Genomic DNA, 21,108 nt, shown 5'->3' with positions numbered 1-21,108 from the left:
TGGTAAGCTTTAATTCACAATACAATACAGAGTGAAGCTACATCTGGATCAGCATCACATTTTCTTCAGTTTGTGGTGTAACCACAGGTTACAGGATGGAACATGCAGGAAATACAAGAAATTAAGAAGGTTTTCCCTCCTATGGCTTCAATTACAGTATAGTTCTTTTCAATATAGGTCTATTAGGAACAGCCAAATAATAAGTTATACATAGGGATGAGCAAACCCCAACTGTAAAGTTCGAGGTTCATACAGGACATCAGGTGTCTGGGGCTCGAACCTGAACACGGACTATTAAAAAAGTCTCTGACCGAGTTTGAAGTTCGTGTACTGTTTGTATGCTAGCAAAGTTTGTTGGAAAGCTACAGCACAGCCAATCAACAAGCTTAATTGCATGTATAAGAAGACTGTACTCTGCTGTGAACAAGGCTCTAGAGATCAAAGCCGGTCAGCGGCAGGCCTGGACTTTCTCACACTTGTGAGAAATTCCGGACCTACTTCTGAACGGCATTAACCTATGGAGGCTTGTTCTGACAAAGTTCACAGAACAAAGCTGCATAGGAATTGACGGCCGTAGCAGGACATTGCACTTTGGATTTTGTCAGAACGTCCAAAATTTATTTTGAATTAATAAATTGGTGAACGAGGGCGTGTGACGAGTCTTTAGACAAATAAACTTTTTTTTTCTAGTGTCTGTGTGTTTTTTACCTCTATACTTGCCGGGCTATAAATTAGGGTGAATGATAGGTGCCTATCTATTACTAACCCTGGGCTTGCTGTCAGCTGTTAATTCACAGCTGACATCAACCCGAAAAGTATTTCCCCGATTGCCAATGCACCAGGGTAATTAGGAAGAGATAGGTAAAGTGCCAGAATTGGCGCATCTAATGGTTGTACCATTTCTGTGATGCCTGTAGGCTGCTATTTTTAGTCTGGGAAGGGTCAAATAACCATGGGCTTTCCCAGCCTGATAATTCCAACCCCCAGCTGTCTGCTTTATCTTGGCTGGTTATGAAAAATAGAGGGGACCTCACGCCTTTTTAAAAAATAAGTTAAATAAATAATTAATTTAAAAAACATTGTTGTATCCCCTCTATTTTTGATAACCAGTCAAGATAAAGCAGACAGCTGAGGGTTTTTGTAATAGCATACTTCAGAGAAACTTTGTCTTTCTTATAGGGCATAACAAACTATTTTATTTATATAATATAGGCAGCGCTTATGTTATGAATACATGGTAACTCACATGGGAAAATAGGGCCTATCTGTAAACTACTGTATCTGACCCAATCGGTTACTGTACAGACTAAAGTACATAGCTGCACATTCCCCGGTGGCACCTGCACAGGCTGAAATAACCCTATCCACAATACAAGATCATGACAACTTGGACCTGGTTACCTAAAAGGCCGTCGAGTGTTCCTCGTGCATCCTTAGGAACCAGTGAGAGATGCAAAGCACACTTTAACCCTGAATAAGAAAAGCATGCAGAAATAGAAGAAATCCCAAAGTGAGAAAGCAGAAATACAAAAAGAAAAAGTAAAGTATTTGCTGCAAGAAAAATAGCTTCCTATTACCTAACTATTCGCAGGAGAAAGGAGTAGGATTGATAGATGAGACAGCAGAGAATATAAACCAGCTGGTCTCTACTGACTGGCATGAATTTTTGACAGTATGGCAGGAACTCCAAGCAAGATCCACATTGGAATACAGCCAGCAGAAAAGACCATTAAGGGGAAGGCATAAATAGCCGCACGCGCAATGTGATATGGTAGACTAAATGAAAATTGAAAACACCTGATAACCAAAAAGAATGAAATAAAGGTAAAAGATAATCAGCACTTGGGCAGAGACTGAACCTGCTGCTGAAGGAAGGTGATCACAAAGCACAGGATTGCTAAATTGAATCCAGAGGCATGACAGCTTATTTGTAGTATAAAAATAAAAAAATATATTGATGTTCACATTTAATTAAACAATTAATCTCGTACATGAGAAATTAAGATTCTAAAATTAAAGTAATTTAATTTATTTATTTTCGGCCCTTAGGTACAAAAACATAAAGTGAAACATCTTTCCCAGGACTCCCCTGTTACCATGTGTCCTTTATAATACTGGTTTCTTCTGAATGGATACAGGAGCTTTTGTACTCCTTTACCCTTCAGGAACTAAATTTCAGGTGCAACTGCTATTGCTGCACCTTCTTTTTAGCACTACATGTGGATAAGCAGTTATCAGGTTTGAACATTTTGAACTTACCAATAACAGTGGAATTGAATTGGAAAATGATTTAGACAATTTAAAAAATCAAGTATTCCATAATCTAATATCATGGGGTATTTTTTTTATACTTCTGTGGAATCTTTGTTGCCTATGCTAAAGATGCTTGGTATAGGGTAAATTAAAGCATCTATAATATCTTGTCTAGTGCTATATTCTGGCTGAGATGTGTTGACTAGTTTGCGTTAAGTAAATAAAATGGAGCCAAATATCTTAATCAAATAGAGCAAAACCTTCTGCAAGAGAAATGTTATTTTTCTCATAGCAATTTCAAGTGATATACTCAGGGTTGTTGTGAAAAATATGAATACGTAACATTACATAACAATATGTTATTGAATTAAAGGGTTATTAACTTATTTCCAAAATGTTAGGGGATAACTTGCTGATAGGTCCTGGTCAGACAGTTGGGACCCCTACGAATCACAAAATCGAAGCTTTGGAACCCTAAAAATGGAGCTCTGGAGCCCTATCGTGATTGGAGTGAGGTATTCATATACCTCAGCTCCACTCTTAAAGGTGCTTTACACGCTGCAACATCGCTACCGATATATCGTCAGGGGTCACGTCGTTACTTAGTGATGGCGCCGGTAGCGATATCGCAGCGTGTGACACCAAGGAGCGACGATCAACGATCGCAAAATCGTTCAAAAACGTTGCTCGTGGACACGTCGCTCCTTTCTTTAATATCGCTGCTGCCACAGGTACGATGTTGTTCATCGTTCCTGCGGCAGCAGACATGGCTATGTGTGACGCTGCAGGAACGACGAACATCTCCTTACCTGCGTCCACCGACAATGCGGAAGGAAGGAGGTGGGTGGGATGTTACGTCCCGCTCATCTCCGCCCTCCACTTCTATTGGCCGGCAGCTTAGTGACGTCGCTATGACGCCGAACGCACCTCCCCCTTGAAGGAGGGATTGTTCGGCGGTCACAGCAACGTCGCTGACAAGATATGTGCATGTGACTCTGCCATAGCGATAATGTTCGCTACGGCAGTGATCACCAAATGTCGCACAAGCGACGGGGGTGAGTGCTATCGCACTCGACATTGCTAGCAATCGCTAGCGATGTCGCAGTGTGTAAAGCACCCTTTAGTCAATGGGACTAGCCTATTACAAAACTTGGCTATTTCTCACAATTACATTTACACTGGATGGAGCCAAGGTTGAGAAAGATCACCTTTGCTCCATTCAAGATAGGGCTACAGTGTCCCATTCTCGGGTTTCCTGTGCCCTGATCTTGAGATTCCTGAAAGTCTCAGTGATCCGAAAATTATCCCCTATCTAATAATTAGCAGATTTTTTTTTAACAATAAATAATTAATACTGTGATACAATTTCTGAATATTTAAAAAAATCGAACTGCTATTGCACATTATCATACCTTCCTTCAGAGGATCAGGAGGCGACTCTACTAACTCTAGAGGAATGGGTGCTGCCTGTTGATCTTCAGAGCTTAAATGTAATAATTGAGACTTATCTTCACAAATCATTAAATCCTACAAAGTGTAAAAGTAAGTACAATTCAGAAATTAAGCAATTATACACGGAATGTAAAGTACAAACTGGTCAGATCGTAAAAGACACTAAATCCATTTTTAATAGTGATGAGCGAGTACTAAAAAGCTCGGGTGCTCGAGGCTCGGGCCGAGCATCCCAAGATACTCGTGTACTCGGCCCGAGCACCGAGCCCAATGTTATCCTATGGGAGACCCGAGTATTTTTGTGAAATGACCCCCGGCAGCATGTAGAAACCCTAAAAATGGCACAAAAGTCTCAGAAGAGTGCTCAAATGACATGGCAACAGCATGGGGAAGACCCCTTGAAGCATTTATCACTCAAAAGTCACAGCTGTGAACAATTTTGTCCGCGTTTTACGCCATTTTTACGGACTCACCAGAAAACCTTCCAAAATGACACCAAAATGAATTTTCATGGCGGAAATGTTAAGGGCACATACCCAATAGTGAGATAGAGCTAATGTATGTTACTTTTTGAGATTAATACATGAAAGATTTTACGTAAAACATTGTGTGGCACTCCGATGTCCCTGAGAAGAGACGTACATAAAGGCCTCTGAGTCTAATGTGCCCATTTTGAGGAAGTGAGTCTTTGTAGTATTTTCCTTTGCCAGGGCAGTCCAAAATTGTGAGGTTCACCAATGCCCCTGCATACAGACGTGCATGAGGGCCTGTAAACCTGAAGTGCCCATTGTAAGGAAGTGGGTCTATTGTAGTATAGCCCTTTGGCAGGGCAGCCAAAAATTGGGAGGCTCCACGTTGTCCCTGGATAGAGACGTGCATGAGGGCCTCAAAACATTAAGTGTCCATTGTCAGGAAGTGGGTGTATTATAGTATAGCCCTTAGGCAGGGCAGCCAAAAATTGGGAGGCTCCACGTTGTCCCTGGATAGAGACGTGCATGATGGCCTGTAAACCTGAAGTGCCCATTGTAAGGAAGTGGGTCTATTGTAGTATAGCCCTTTGGCAGGGCAGCCAAAAATTGGGAGGCTCCACGTTGTCCCTGGATAGAGACGTGCATGAGGGCCTCAAAACATTAAGTGTCTATTGTCAGGAAGTGGGTGTATTATAGTATAGCCCTTAGGCAGGGCAGCCAAAAATTGGGAGGCTCAACGTTGTCCCTGGATAGAGACGTGCATGAGGGCCTCAAAACATTAAGTGTCCATTGTCAGGAAGTGGGTGTATTATAGTATAGCCCTTAGGCAGGGCAGCCAAAAATTGGGAGGCTCCACGTTGTCCCTGGATAGAGACGTGCATGAGGGCCTCAAAACATTAAGTGTCCATTGTCAGGAAGTGGGTGTATTATAGTATAGCCCTTAGGCAGGGCAGCCAAAAATTGGGAGGCTCCACGTTGTCCCTGGATAGAGACGTGCATGAGGGCCTCAAAACATTGTTCCCATTGCAAAGGAGCGGGTCTCCTGTCGTTGTAATGTCCATTCTGCAAAGAATGGGCGAAAAAATTTACCACTGGGGGTATACCTGAAACAAAGGCCTAACTATTGTAACAGTCATCATGGTGGCGCATGAGGAGAAGGAGGAGCAGTCCAGCGATTTTCCAAAGTCCAGAAGTGTGTACCCATGGGTGAGTGGAGGTACATGGCAAATTCCCGTTACAAACTTTAAATTCCGCTCTCATTTGCTGGTGGTGTGGTGAAGTCTGGCCCAATCCAACCCTTGTTCATCTTGATCAGAGTCAGCCTGTCAGCATTTTCAGTTGACAGGCGGGTGCGTTTATCTGTAATGATTCCACCTGCGGCACTAAAAACACGCTCTGACAAAACGCTAGCGGCAGGGCAGGCCAGGACTTCCAAGGCGTAGAGAGCCAATTCATGCCACGTGTCCACCTTGGATACCCAATAATTGTAAGGCACAGAGGAATGTCGGAGTACAGTTGTTCGATCTTGAAGGTACTCCTTGAGCATCTGGGCAAACTTAGGATTTCTTGTGGCACTACCCCGCACCTCAGGGGCTGTGGTACGTGAGGGGCTGAGAAAACTGTCCCACATCTTAAAGACTGTTCCCCTACCTCTGGCGGATTGGACTTGTGCCTCTCTCGGCTGTACGCCTTGGTTGTCCACTGATTCCTGACCTATGCCGCTAGCGTTTTGTGAGGGGAATGCTTTGCTTACTTCCGTGACTATGGCCTTCCGGAACTGCTGCATTTTGGTTGACCTCTCCGCCTCGGGAATAAGAGACATAAAGTTCTCCTTGTAGCGTGGGTCTAACAGTGTTACCAACCAGTAATGATTGTCGGCCAAGATGTTCTTAACGCGAGGGTCACGAGACAGGCAGCTTACCATAAAGTCAGCCATGTGCGCCAGACTCTTAACAGCCAGGACTTCAGTAGCCTGACCAACACGATGACTGAACATGCTGTCCTCCTCCTCCTCCTCCTCCTCCTCCTCATCTACCCTGTCCTCTGGCCAGCCACGCTGAACCGAGGATATGACTGGTGTGCATGTCATATCCTCAATTTGGCCGGAGAGTTGCTCCATGTCTTCATCCTCCTCCTCGTCATAGTCCTCCACTGCACGTTGTGATGAGACGAGGCTGGGCTGTGTGTTATCACCCACACCCACTACTGTTTCTTGCTGCAACTCATCGCGCTCCGCCTGCAATGCATCATGTTTGTTTTTGAGCAGAGACCGTTTTAGAAGGCAGAGTAGCGGTATGGTGACGCTAATAATGGCGTCATCACCACTCACCATCTTGGTGGAGTCCTCAAAGTTTTGGAGGATGGTACATAGGTCGGACATCCATCTCCACTCCTCAGGTGTTATGTGTGGAGTTTGACCCATTTCCCGACGGCTTAGGTGATGCAGGTACTCAACAACTGCCCTCTTCTGCTCACATATCCTGACCAACATGTGCAGAGTTGAATTCCAATGCGTGGGGACATCACACACCAGTCTGTGAGCCGGAAGATGCAAACGGCGCTGAAAGCCGGCAAGGCCGGCTGAAGCAGTAGGTGACTTTCGAAAATGTGCAGACAGGCGGCGAACTTTTACCAGCAGATCAGACAGCTCTGGGTATGACTTTAGAAACCGCTGAACCACGAGGTTGAGCACATGGGCCACGCATGGAACATGTGTCAGCTGGCCTCGCCTCAAAGACGCCACCAGGTTCCGGCCATTGTCACACACGACCTTTCCTGGCTTTAGGTTCAGAGGTGTGAGCCAGTGATCTGCCTGCTGTTTCAGAGCTGTCCACACCTCTTCTGCATTGTGGGGTTTGTCACCTATGCAGATTAGCTTCAGCACAGCCTGTTGCCGCTTCGCCGAGGCAGTGCTGCAGTGCTTCCAGCTTGGGACTGGTGTGGAGGGTACAGTGGATGAGGATGCGCAGGAGGAGGAGGAGGCTGAAGAGCATGACATTCCGGAGCTGTAGAGTGTGGGTGAAACCCTGACTGAGGTAGGGCCTGCAAACCTTGGTGTGGGAAGGACGTGTTCCGTCCCTCGCTCAGACTGGTCCCAGCTTCCACAATATTAACCCAGTGTGCCGTCAACGAGATGTAGCGGCCTTGCCCACAAGCACTTGTCCACGTGTCTGTAGTTAGGTGGACTTTGGGTGAAACAGTGTTGTTCAGGGCACGTGTGATGTTTTGTGACACGTGGTTATGCAACGCGGGGACGGCACACCAGGAGAAATAGTGGCGGCTGGGGACCGAGTAACGTGGGACAGCTGCCGCCATCAGGTCGCGGAATGCTTCTGTCTCCACCAGCCTAAAAGGCAACATTTCCAGCGCAAGCAGTCGCGAAATGTTAGCATTTAGAACTGTGGCATGTGGGGTGTTGGCAGTGTATTTGCGCCTGCATTCAAAGGTTTGCTGAATGGATAACTGAACGCTGCGCTGGGACAAGGACGTGCTTGATGATGGTGTTATTTCTGCGTAGGCAACTGCAGGTGCAGGACCGGAGGAGGCTTGTTCGCAGGCAGCATGGACAGGGGATTGGCTCGCATGCACAACCAGCGAAGACGTAGCAGTGACATCAGAAAGCACTGCTCCTCGACTCTGTTGTACTTCCCACAAAGTCGGGTGCTTGGCTGACATGTGCCTGATCATGCTGGTGGTGGTCAGGCTGCTAGTTTTGGTACCCCTGCTGATGCTGGCACGGCAGGTGTTGCAAATGGCCTTTTTAGAATCATCTGGAGCCAACTTAAAAAACTGCCAGACTCGGGAAGACCTAACATTTGTACAGGCACCTTGTGTCGTGTTGTTGTTCCGGGGAACGGTTGCCTGACTTCTGCCTGGAGCCACCACCCTGCTTCTTACTGCCTGTTGGGATGCTACGCCTCCCTCCCCCTGTGCACTGCTGTCCTCGCTCTGCATATCCTCCTGCCAGGTTGGGTCAGTTACTGGATCATCCACCCCGTCGTCTTCCTCTTCCGCACCCTGCTCCTCCTCCTGACTTCCTGACAATTGTGTCTCATCATCGTCCACCCCTTGTTGAGACACGTTGCCAACTTCGTGAGAACGTGGCTGCTCAAATATTTGGGCATCTGTACATACGATCTCCTCATGACCCACTTCAACATGAGCTGGCGAGAGGCCAGAATGTGCGAATTGAAACGTGAACAGCTCTTCCGAGTGTCCAAGTGTGGGATCATTAATGTCCGAGGACGTGTACTCAGCCTTGTGGTAGGAAGGAGGATCAGGTTCTGAAATGTGCGGTGCAGTATCACGGCTACTGACACTTGACCGTGTGGAAGACAGAGTGTTTGTGGTGGTGCCAATCTGACTGGAAGCATTATCCGCTATCCAACTAACAACCTGTTGACACTGGTCTTGGTTCAAGAGCGGTGTACTGCTGCGGTCCCCAAGAATTTGGGACAGGACGTGCGAGCGACTAGATGTGGCCCTTTGTTGTGGCGAAATTAGAGCTTGCCCACGACCTCGGCCTCTGCCTGCACCACCATCACGTCCACTTCCTTGTTCCTTGCCAACGCCCTTGCGCATTTTGCAATGCTGTGCTGACGTGTATTCACTAGACTTGTGCGTTATATCCAAGTTTGTGCAAATCGTGCACCTGTACGCTGCCACCGACAGGCACACACGTGCGGTTTTTAAATGCAAGCACGGACGCACTAAGAACCTAACAGGTTTTTAGGAGCAAAAATTACTGAGAAGTCTGACACTATCAGCCACTGCTGACTGACGTGTATTATACACTACACTTGTGCGTTATATAATAGTTTGGTAAAAACGCACACAAATGCACCTGTACGCTGCCACCGACAGGCACACACGTGCGGTTTTTAAATGCAAGCACGGACGCACTAAGAACCTAACAGGTTTTTAGGAGCAAAAATTACTGAGAAGTCTGACACTATCTGGACTGTTTTAGACTGTGTACACCAGCCCCAGATATGATGAAGGCTGGTATACGGTCACCACTAGGAATGGCTATATACCCTGCCTGCCTGCCTGCCTGCCTGTATACTGCTACAATAGTCCTGACAAGGACTCTTCTGGTCACTAGCCTGTATTCCGACCTGGCTATACCCTGCCTGTATATAGCAACAATAGTCCTGAGAAGGACTCTGCTACTGTACTCTGACCTGGCTATACCCTGCCTGCCTGTATACAACTAGAATAGTCCTGAGAAGGACTTTTGGTCACACTGTTTGCAGCCCTGCTACGGAAATAGCTATAAAGGGCCGCAAACCTTTCCCTGAAGCAGCAACACTCTCCTTGCACTGACTGTCTGGATGGCTGTGAGCAGAGCACAGCGCGCCCGCCGGTATAAAGGCTCGGTCACGCTGTGCGGGCCGGCCAATCACTGCAATTCCACAACTAACAGGGCTGTGGCATTGCAGTGGTCTGCCAGCCAATCCCTGCATGAGGGCTGGCTCTCAAAAGAGCGCCAACATGCAGGGATGAAGACCACGAGTACAGCACGAGTATCGCGAGATTACTCGGTCCCCGCCGAGTAGCCCGAGTACAGTGATACTCGTGCGAGTACCGAGTAGTAACAAGCATGCTCGCTCATCCCTAATTTTTAATTGTTTCCATTTTCCACTGTTTTCCACCTTCACTCTACAATGGCCTTGTATAACGCTGCGTCCCTGCCTCTCCTCTCCTGCAGTTACGCGCTATGACGCACCGCCGCGGTCAGCTCCTTCTACGTTGCCCGATGTCCCTGCTTGCTCCCCCATGTGGTTCCTCCTCCACCCGCTTACTGAAGTCTGTGCATGCATCACAGGACTTCCAGTAGGACTCTTAGGGAGTGCGTACAGGCACCGCTGCCCTCCTCTTAAAGGGCCAGCGCTTCACTCCTAGGAAGTGCCTCTCAGCCTATCGCTGACAGGCACTCGGTATTTAGGGCAAGGTCCCACTAGAAGAGTTGCCTATTTAACACCATCAGTTTAGTCAGTTGGTTCTGTCTAGTCTGTTGTCAGGTCACCCTGTTCTTCCCATCCTGTCCTGCCTGTACCTGGTTACCAGCCCGATCTGCCCTGTTGGGTGCCTGATGCCAGTCCTGTCCTGTCTCTACCTAGCTACCAGCCCATCCTGCCTGTTGGCACCTGTTCCAGTCCTTTTCAACCCGTACCTGTTTACCAGCCCTTCCTGCCTGTTGGCACCTGGTTCCAGTCCTGTTCTGCCCGTACCTGCTATCAGTCCGTCCTGTCTTGTTGTAGTGATGTAGTCTTCTACTAGGCATTGCTCCCACTAGCCAGTTTCCTGCTCCACACTGATGAGGGGCAAACCCCCCGAAACAGCTGTCTGTGGATGGAAACCATGTTTGGCATAGGTGGTCTCCTTGACTGGAGACTGCCCTTCCCGTGGCTGTTCCTTCCCGGTGAAACCCTGGCTAGTTTCCTGCCAGCGTTGAGAAACATGTGATGGTGTCTCCGCAGGCTTTCTTGTTTTGAAAATTTCCCAGGGGGCCTTGTTCTAGTGTCACTGCGTTGAGAAACACGTGATGGTGTCTCCGCGGTGTTGGATGTTGATCTCCCTAAGGTCAACCATCCTTGCTTATGTAGTCTTTTACTAGGCATTGCTCCCACTAGCCAGTTTCCTACTCCACACTGATGAGGGGCAAAAACCCGAAACAGCTGTCTGTGGATGGATACCATGTTTGGTATATGTGGTCTCCTTGACTGGAGACTGCACTTCCCGTGGTTGTTCCTTCCCGGTGAAAGACCTGGCTAGTTTCCTGCCAGCATTGAGAAACATGTGATGGTGCCTCCGCAGGCTTTCTTGTACTGTATATCATAACACTGGCAATAGCTTCAACGCAAAATAATTGGAATAATTGTGTGGCTGATAGATTATCACACATGGAATCATGTGTCTGCAGTGCAAAAAGGTAGAAGTTATGACCCTGAGATTTTTTTTTTAACCTTTTGAAAAAAAACTAAATTTAAATAATTGGATTAGTGTTAAATAAAAAAAACTGCAAGAAAAAAAACTTACAAAATAGAAAAAATGAATGTGCATTATAACGAAAGAGGTAAAATAAGACATTATAGTTAGAGCAATGAAAATTCTACCTAAAAATTATTTTCTGGAATGTGAATTATATCGCTAACGATGATGTTACAAATGGTATGGCTATATCATAGCTATGCATGCAGTGTTAGACCAGGGTGTCTGGGCAACGGAATCAATTTCTACAGAACAGATGTATGCCCACTGCTGACCGTAAACTAATCCCTAACAGTAACAAATTAGTTCCAAAGTCAGTTTTCAATGTAGCCATTTTTGACTTTTGGCCTTGCCCTGCCGCCCCCAAAGATGTTATGGCAAATCGGTTTATTTTGGTTAAAGTTGCTCTTTGTGCATTTGTTTTAATGTACTGTATTTTTACATATGCTCCCCTGGCAAGTCGGCCGGCTGCCACTAGGCGTCACTGGGTCCCTGGTCCCTTAGTATGAGGGAACGCATATGGAGTGACGGGACGGCATGGATTAATTGGGGGAGGAATGGTCCTCAGCACAGAAGGAGATATAGGGAGAAGTTTCTGGGCACAAGAGAGTTTGGGAGTAGGATCAAGAAATGAAAAGACCTGCAGGGTCGGATAAAGCAGAATGGAGTTGGGTGGAGTGGAGAAGACAGGCATAGAGAGAAGAAGGAAGGAAATAGGAGTAAAGGAGATTTAAGTGGAGTGTGAGCCCCTCAGCAGCGAGGCATAATTCCAGTATGAAGGAAGTAAAGGAGGGAAGCATCCTTTTTCCCAGAAAGGAGAGGATAAATTACTTCTTGGTGACCGTAACCGAAGAGCTGGGTACGGTATGGAAAGAGATGCGTGTAAAAGATAATGATATAAAGTCTGCCCTTAAGAAGTGGAAGGTGTGTGCTAACCAGATATTCAGAAAAGTTGTTGATCTGTTAACCGGTGGTGGACTTGTTTCTGATAGTGCGGTGTATGAAACCGATTGTAATGAATGGTATCCCAAGAAGTCAGATGAAGCCCCAGCAGAGCAGCTACTGGCAGGTACTCCCTCCACAACCACTCCATACACCACTCTGCCCCCCGTGTCTGTACTTTGCCGGTGTGGGCTAAGGACCACAAGTCTCGCCTATGACTGTCCCTCCCTGGCACTTTATGGCAATATGCTCATTACTGTGACTAGACACATAACATGATCCTCTGGTAGTAATAAGAGTTAGTCTGTTATTAAATACAAAGTACAGTGCCTTGCGAAAGTATTTGGCCCCTTTGAATTTTTCAACCTTTTCCCACATTTCAGGCTTCAAACATAAAGATAAAAAAATTTAATTTTACGGTGAAGAATCAACAACAAGTGGGACACAATTGTGAAGTTGAACGAAATTTATTGCTTATTTTAAACTTTTATAAAAAATAATAAACTGAAAATTGGGGCATGCAATAGTATTCAGCCCCTTTAAGTTAATACTTTGTAGCGCCACCTTTTGCTGCGATTACAGCTGCAAGTCACTTGGGGTATGTCTCTATCAGTTTTGCACATTGAGAAACTAAAATTCTTGCTCATTCTTTCTTTGCAAACAGCTGCAGCTGAGAGAGGTTGGATGGAGAGCGTTTGTGAACAGCAGTTTTCAGCTCTTTCCACAGATTCTCGATTGGATTCAGGTCTGGAATTTGACTTGGCCATTCTAACACCTGAATATATTTATTTGTGAACCATTCCATTGTAGCTTTTGCTTTATGTTTTGGATCATTGTCTTGTTGAAACTCAAATCTCCGTCCCAGTCTCAGGTGTTTTGCAGACTCCAACAGGTTTTCTTCAAGAATGGTCCTGTATTTGACTCCATCCATCTTCCCATCAATTTTAAAGATCTTCCCTGTCCCTGCTGAAGAAAAGCAGGCCAAAACCATGATACTGACAGCACCATGTTTGACAGTGGGGATGGTGTGTTCAGGGTGATGAACTGTGTTGCTTTTACGCAAAACATATTGTTTGGCATTGTGCCCAAAAAGTTCGATTTTGGTTTCATCTAACCAGCACACCTTCTTCCACATGTTTGGTGTGCCTCCCAAGTAGCTTGTGGCTAATGTCGAGGGCGGGGGCCGGCTTCCCCGTCGCGGGGGCTGCTCGGGGAGATTGCGCTCGGATCCGGTGCCTTCTCCTCGGTGACTCGAGCGGGCCGGACCCGGGGCTCGAGCAGCGCTCCTCGCCCACGAGTGAAAAGGGGATTTGGATTGGTTTTGGGATGGATAGAGTTCGTGATGCCACCCACTGGTTGTGGTGATGTTGGGCACTACTGCTGCTGGTGACGGGGTTCCCGGGAGCGATGGCGGGGAGCAGCTAGGTGTTGACCCCTCCGTGGGTAGGGGCGGTATGTCCCGGGGCCCGATGGGGGATATTGCCTTCCAGTAGGATAAGGCTCGCAGGGTGCAGGGTCGCGGTGCAGCGCAGCGTGGTGCCGGATGGCACTGGTGTACTCACTCAGATACAGATGGACAAAGTCTCTAGTAAACCAAATGGCTGGATGGACTGGGCCCGCAGCCGGCTGCAGTGTTTCCCTGGATGGGTTGATGGTGGCTGTCGTTTCCCTGCACCTGTGTTTGAATGTTGACTCCAATGCCTGGGCACTGGTAGTCCGCTCCCGGACGTATTTGTGCCGGAGGAGCTCCTTTGCCCGCAGACGCTGGCCCTTTGGATCTCTGGCCCTTGGCGGTGGCGCTTATCCGTACTGGTTGGGCTGTTGCCTTCAATCGGGACTTGGTTGGGAATGAACCCCTGAGGTCCCGACCGCAATCAGAGAATTTGACTAGAGGCTGGCTTTAAGCCTAGTCTGGGTCTGAGTACCCTGCCTGGTGCTTGGCTCCAATCGGCTCCCCGGTTCGGTACCGGCGGGCCACCGCCCGACCCCGGTCCTACGGCTCCGCTGACCTTCGCCAACTCCTGCAGACGGCCACCACCGCCTGCCGACCTTGCTGTACGTGCCCGGGTTTTAACCCGGACACCAACAGTTTTCGCTCCTCTTTTGCTACTGCCCACAACGGGACTCTCCTTCCAACTAACTGTGTGTTTTTCCCGCCTCCAGCCTGTGGACTCCTCGATGGGCAGGGACAACCACCTGGCTCCGGCCCACCTGGTGTGAACATCAGCCCTGGAGGGTGGCAACAAGGATTTTAAGTTTGACTGGTGTAACCTGTCCAGGGAAGGGTGTGTGTGTGTGTGTGTGTGTATAATAACCTGTGACCCCTGGGGTCCAGGGCGTCACACTAACTTTAAACTACACTTTTTATGGATATCTTTGAGAAATGGCTTTCTCCTTGCCACTCTTCCATAAAGGTATGCCTACTTTACACGAGACGACCAATTGTGCGATTTCATGATCGATCGTACCCGCCCCCGTCATTTGTGCGTCATGGGCAAATTGCTGCCCGTGGCGCACAAAGTCGTGAAACCCCCATCACATGTACTTACCTGCTGAGCGACCTCGCTGTGGGCGGCGAACATCCTCTTCCTAAAGGGGAGGGAAGTTTGGTGTCACAGCGTCGTCAAACAGCCGCCAGCCAATAGAAGCGGAGGGGTGGAGATGAGCGGGACGTAAACATCCCACCTACCTCCTTCCTTCCGCATAGCTGGCGGGAGCCGCGGGACGCTGTGTTCATCGTTCCCGGGGTGTCACACAGAGCAATGTGTGCTACCTCGGGTACGATGAACAACTGGCGCCATTTTAATTAAACAATTTTTTAAAACTGAGCGACGAGTACATGACTCACGATTTGTGAGCAATACTGCGTCGCTTGGAGGTGTCACACGAGACGATGTTGTGAACGATGCCGGATGTGCGTCACGAAAACCGTGACCCCGATGATGCATCGCACGATAGCTTGTCTCGTGTAAAGCCCGCATTAGATTTGTGCAGTGTACAACTGATTGTTGTCCTATGGACAGACTCTCCCACCTCAGCTGTAGATTTCTGCAGTTCATTCAGAGTGATCATGGGCCTCTTGGCTGCATCTCTGATCAGTCTTCTTCTTGTTTGAGATGAGAGTTTGAATGGACGGCCGGGTCTTGGTAGATTTGCAGTAATATGATACTCCTTCCATTTCAATATGATCGCTTGCACAGTGCTTCTTGGGATGTTTAAAGTTGTGGAAATCTTTTTGTAACCAAAACCAGCTTTAAACTTCTCCACAACAGTATCACGGACCTGCCTGATGTGTTCCTTGGTCTTCATGATGCTCTGTGTACTTTAAACAGAACACTTAGACAATCACAGAGGAGGTGCATTTATACGGAGACTTGATTACACACAGGTGGCTTATTTATTTATTATCATCATCTATTTATCATCATCTATTTATCATCATCAGTCATTTAGGACAACATTGGATCATTCAGAGATCCTCAATTAACTTCTGGACTGAATTTACTGCACTGAAAGTAAAGGGGCCGAATAATATTGCACGCCCCAATTTTCAGTTTATTCTTTTTTACAAAAGTTTAAAATAAGCAATAAATTTCGTTCAACTTCACTATTGTGTCCCACTTGTTGATTCTTCACCATTAAAATTTTTATCTTTGTTTGAAGCTTGAAATGTGGGAATAGGTTGAAAAATTCAATACTTTTGCAAGTCACTGTATATTATTTTCATTCTTTCAGCAACCAGTATTGAACCCAATTTAGGTCAGTTTGCTATCACTTTATCGTGCTTCCTGTATGTCAGCGTTTGTTTACTGTCAAATTGCAACAAATTAGGGCTCTGATGTGAATTTCTTCTGTTGTGGACAAAACTGCATTGCCATTTATCTGATTTGTTGATAGTTTGTATTCGACAAATACTTTTTTGTGTCCTAAATAGGGATGAGCGAACCAGAGTGGTAAAGTTTCATGTTTGTATCAGAGGCCGGGTGTACAGGGCTTGAATTTGAAAAAAGTCTGTATATGTCGAGTTTGAAGTTTGAGTACTGTTTGTATGCTAATAAAGTTTGTTGAAACCTATTTTTGATAACTAACCAGCCCAAGAAAAACAGAGAGCTATTGGCTGCAACCCTTAGCTGTCTGCTTTACCTTGGCTGGTTATCAAAAATAGAGATAACCCCACACAATTTTTTTAAATGTTTTATTTTTTACACAATTTTTAAAAATGGTGTGGGGTCACCTCTACTTTTTATAACCAGCCAAGGTAAAGCAGATAGCTGGGGGCTGGTGTTATCAAACTGTGAGGGCCAATGGTTATTTGGCCCTTCCCATCTTAAAAATAGCAGCCCACAGCCACCCCACAAGTAGGGCAGCCATTAGATGTGCCAATTATGGTGCTTGACCTTGCATCAAGCTATTGGGTTAGTAATGGATAGGCATCTATCAGACACCTCCAATACTAACCCGACAAGTTGAGAGTTAAAAAAAACACACAGACTCAAGAAATAAGTTTACTTAATAAAGACTCCCCCACAATCCCTCGTTCACCAATTTATTACTTCAAAATAAATCCTGAAAGTCCCGCCGTAATTCAAAGTGTAATGTCTCAAGGTGCCCATTGATTCCTATTTAGAATCGACCTAAGTATGAGAAATTCTGGGCCAGTGCTTGACTAGCAGTGATCTCTGGAGTCTCTTTCTGAGACAGTTCACATCACAAAGCTCCATAGGAATCAATGGTTGTAATGGGACATTACACTTTTGGATTACATCAGAACTTCTAGGATTTATTTCCATCAACCACATAAACCACATTGTTATGTTCTCAACTGTAAAAGAATGTTAAAGGGAATTTGTCAGCAGGATTTCACACCCCAAAATATTTATATGCGCATGTAGCTCTTTCATAGACAAGTCCAGCAATAACTTTATATGGACACTTTGCAATTCCATTACTGAAATATTGGCACTGGCATATATCTGCAAATGAGGCTTAACGACTTTGGTAGATCTGAAGCCTCTGTCACTCAAGCATTAGTGAGATAAAATGTTATACCTTGTAAAATTCAAACTGCAGCCCATCCTAGTATTGTGTCAGAATGAGTTGCAGCCTAAAAACATTTAACTTCCAAGAGCTGTATCACATATTTCAGTCAGCGTCTGGAAGCACAGGCTATCATATGTGAAGAAATATATTTCTTCCTTATTGAGCACAATGAGAGACATTTGTTTTCCAGTTGGGTGCAATCAGTTTGCGTGCATTGTCAGACTGATGAAGGAGGATAAAGCTAGAAATCTCCTCTTCAAGCACAACATTGTTTCAATATTTCTTCACATATGAAAGCCATGCTCCTGCCTCCGACTGAGGTATGTGTGATACAGTTCTTTTGAGTTGACAGACACGTCTTGGTCAATTCTCTGCAATGCTGCTAAAGTTTCTGTGTTTGCTATTTACGAAAAATACAAATATGTGGATTTCTTTGGAATAAGACATTGGATCACGGATATAAAGTTACTGTATACAAGTTTCTGCGACCTGCATGCCCATATAGATGTCTTTGGAAGGTTGACGTTACTGACAGATTACTTTTAGCAAAAATCTATAAAAAAAAAATAATTGTAATCTTATGTATATAAGTTGTATTAAAAAGTACAGCTGACATTCAGGCTAAAACATTATTGGTTATAACTACATACAACGATCACTTTGTATATCTGGCCCGTTGTGATATAAAAGGAATAGGAGTCATATTTTTCGGATTGAGTAGAATATTTATTCTTGGAACAGAGAAAATGTTAAGAGCACATAGATGAAGGACTGATCTACCCTTTACAATAAGCCACCCTTGTTGCCATAGAAACATGCAATTTGCTTTACTTAGTTATCTTAGGAAGTGAAAAGGGAAGAGACTGCTTAACTTTTTTATTTTATTGACTTCACATTTCACTTGTCCTAGAAAATATTTTACGGTATACCTCCAAACTATGCCGCTAACCATTTGTACATAAGAAACTGTAAAAATATATTTTCTTTAAAAACTGATATAAAAAGGGGCATTCTACCATTAAAAAAAGATTTATTTGCTAATTGATTTATCTATTTTTTTTTCTTTATGAGCATGTAAAGTATGCATTCTTCTCTAATAGATTCTGCAGAAATATTTCTAAATATTAGAGATGAGCAGATCAGGTAAAATTCGAATTTGCCTGTTTTCACAGATTTTACCAGGAAATTTGATTCGCAGAGATGTTTTTCTTTGCAAATTTATCGTCCCTTATTAAGCTCTGGGGCCTCATTAGATCCCAGAGTATTTCAGCTTCTTTTCAAATTCCACGTTTCGCCATGAGCGCTCTGTCTGGGGGGCACCCAGTCAGCACTTTACTACTTCTGCCAAAAAAAACGTTGCAGCAGTGAGCGGGCTTGTGATGGGCTCATAGCTCAAATGGCACCATAGAAGGTGGGCAGGAAACAGATCTTCTCATTGAAGTGTAAGTGGGTGGACCTATGGTCGTGTACCCCTGAAGACATCAGTGGTTTTATTGCAAATGGGTGACATGTTTATATGCTAAGTCATTGTAAGGTGTTTTAATCTCTTTTGGCCGCAGTATTGTCTAATAGGGTCAGAAAATTTTGGCAGGGTTAACTGCAGAGTCGGCCCATGGTGGGTGGAGTAAGGGGATATGGGAAGAAGCAGTTTCCAGTTTACTAGTTGTGTAGTCAAAAAGAAGAAAGAGAAGTCATGTAAAGAAGACAGAAAAGTAGACCAGGCTCTGGATGCAGATATAACTCTCCAAAGGCCGATTGAGCAAAGGGGGACTCCTACCAGGCCATCTTCGTGAAAGATTATGGAAACATTGTCAGGCTAGAGGAAAAAAAAGAGGCCTTAGTGAAGAAAGGACGCCTGCTGAAGGATAGTGGCATGGAGAAAACAACTCTAGAATAAGTCCTTGGAAAGTAGCATAGCAGTGCCATGGGTATAATAGTCACAGCGATTCACTTAGGCCCATGTGGTTTTACTGTATATCAGTAGGATGTAGCTAAACCAGCCTCCCCCTACCTCATTGGCAGCCTCTGTAGAAGAGAATTAGATCATGTTGGTAACCCTCGTAGAAGAGACAGTGTATTTTAACGGATGATGTATTGCTTGCTGTATCCTCCACTTGAGTTCACTTGAAAACAAAGAATTTGAAGTTTTTAAAATCTGGTTTGGACTCTTTAATGTGAATGCAAGTTGCAACAGTACCGCACTATGTGCAGCAGAGGAGAAGATAGAGGTCTCCAACCTAGAGTTACTGACATCAGTGGGATACCATCATCTTTTTCTTTAGCATGGTGGGCAAGGAAGGTGAAGCTACTTGACTACTACCCTGGCCATGTTTACAGAATGGTTTACTTTTTTGGCTGTGTTGCAATTTGTCCAATAATTTGAAATAAGTGTTAATTGGGCCTTGTGATTATCATGAGTTCTGATTAAGCATTTCTTACATTTTCAAGCTGTTAATAACAAAGATAAAGGTCCTCAGTGTGGTGGAGAAAAGTGACGGTCCTGTGAACAACCTTTTATTATTAGGCATAAAAAAAGGTTTTGGCTTCAAGATGCCAAACTACTTCAGTTGGTTCCATTGATCAATCCGTTTGTGAAGGTAAAAAAGTTGGTGTTCACATGTCGTATCATTCCAAAGGTAAGGTTTTTCCAGGTATCTATCCATGGCGACACTTGGTGTGGGGAGGTCAATGCATTTTATATTCTTTACATGCCCTTTTAGAGAAGACTTGTTAAAGTGGGATGTTGACCTTCAAACATCCAAACATCCAATGGTAGGACAATGTGCCAAGAGGAGGAAATATGATGTAGTTTTGATTTGTAGCTGTTTACAGATAAAACTGGCTTTTGGTGATGTTTTTGGTCAGTTTTGGTCCAGGGCTTCCGGGCCCTTTAGTTTGTTGGATGCAGGGTTGATAAAAAACATGACTTTTTTGGAATTTGAAATAACAGCAGCTATTGAGATTTTGGAATATTATGACAAGGATATGTTATTAGATAGACAACATGATGGTGGGATGATTAATAATTTTTCCTTAACTTCACTGCCAGTTGTAGCTTTTTACTTCTTCATTTTGTGTTGTTGGCAGTAATAACAGAGTCTGGGAAACGTGGTTAAGTTTAGCCGGTCATAACTTTTCTTCTGCTGATAACCATTTGAATTTCATACAAGATATTTTTGGACTCATTGGCACTAAAGAGAAGTTTCAGCATTGGTGCTAAAAAGCTTAGCAGGTAATGCTCTCATGTTAAAATTTTGGGTTGCCGCAATGTGACAAAATAATTTTTGGTGAGACAGATTTGGAGAGGTTGAAAAAAGGAGAAACAAAGCTTGGATGGCTCGTTTAGATTGCCATTCGCATTGCGGCAATGTCACGGGTGTGTCTCGGGTGACAGACAGTCATTGGATTCTGGCCATAGAAGATCACAGCATCTGGCTGTGCAGAATGCTCCCTGACTTTCTATTGTTTCTGCTGTCAGTATTCATTGGTATAGGTAGCTTTCCTGCTGGATTCATCTCTTTCCCTTTTGGACACAGCAGAGCTCGCCTTCCCCCCAGCTGCTGATCATCAGTATTCGCTTGGTATTTAAATACCCCCTCCTTCCGTGGACTTGTACTGGTGATATTTTCAGTTCTTTCAAGCCTTGACTGCAAGTAGGTGGCTTGTACTCCTCTGTGGTATCATTTCTAAAAACTTTGCTGTACTTCTACCTATGTCATCTGTAGATAAGTAGTTTGTGCACTTGTCCCCTGTGTGTCATCCTTGAGTCTTCCTTTAGTGTTTAGTGGGGTTGACTAAGAGCTCATCCCATCCGTTCCCTATTAAGGGCACAGCACTAGGGATACCTAGGGTCAGGTATCTGGCTCGGTGAATAGATGCAGAACCTATCTAGGGTGGTGAGGGACCCCAGGGACTAGCAGTAGGCTTGGTCAGGGGTCATAATCTTCCCTTTCCCTAG

At 45.2% G+C, this 21,108-nt stretch overlaps 1 protein-coding gene across 2 annotated transcripts in view; it reads right to left on the bottom strand.

The window, feature by feature from the left end:
* Positions 1-21,108, bottom strand: part of ENTHD1 (ENTH domain containing 1) — a 150,543-nt gene that overhangs the window by 88,176 nt on the left and 41,259 nt on the right. For both annotated transcript variants that reach the window (XM_075320848.1, XM_075320847.1), the window contains exon 5: positions 3,666-3,780. In XM_075320848.1, the coding sequence (XP_075176963.1) occupies positions 3,666-3,780 (115 nt within the window). The remainder of the gene's footprint in view (positions 1-3,665; positions 3,781-21,108) is intronic.

Source organism: Anomaloglossus baeobatrachus, chromosome 8 (assembly GCF_048569485.1).
Source record: "Anomaloglossus baeobatrachus isolate aAnoBae1 chromosome 8, aAnoBae1.hap1, whole genome shotgun sequence".
Lineage (NCBI taxonomy): Eukaryota > Metazoa > Chordata > Amphibia > Anura > Aromobatidae > Anomaloglossus > Anomaloglossus baeobatrachus.
The sequence above is the reverse complement of the archived record's forward strand: the minus strand, read 5'-3'. Positions and strand labels throughout refer to the sequence as shown.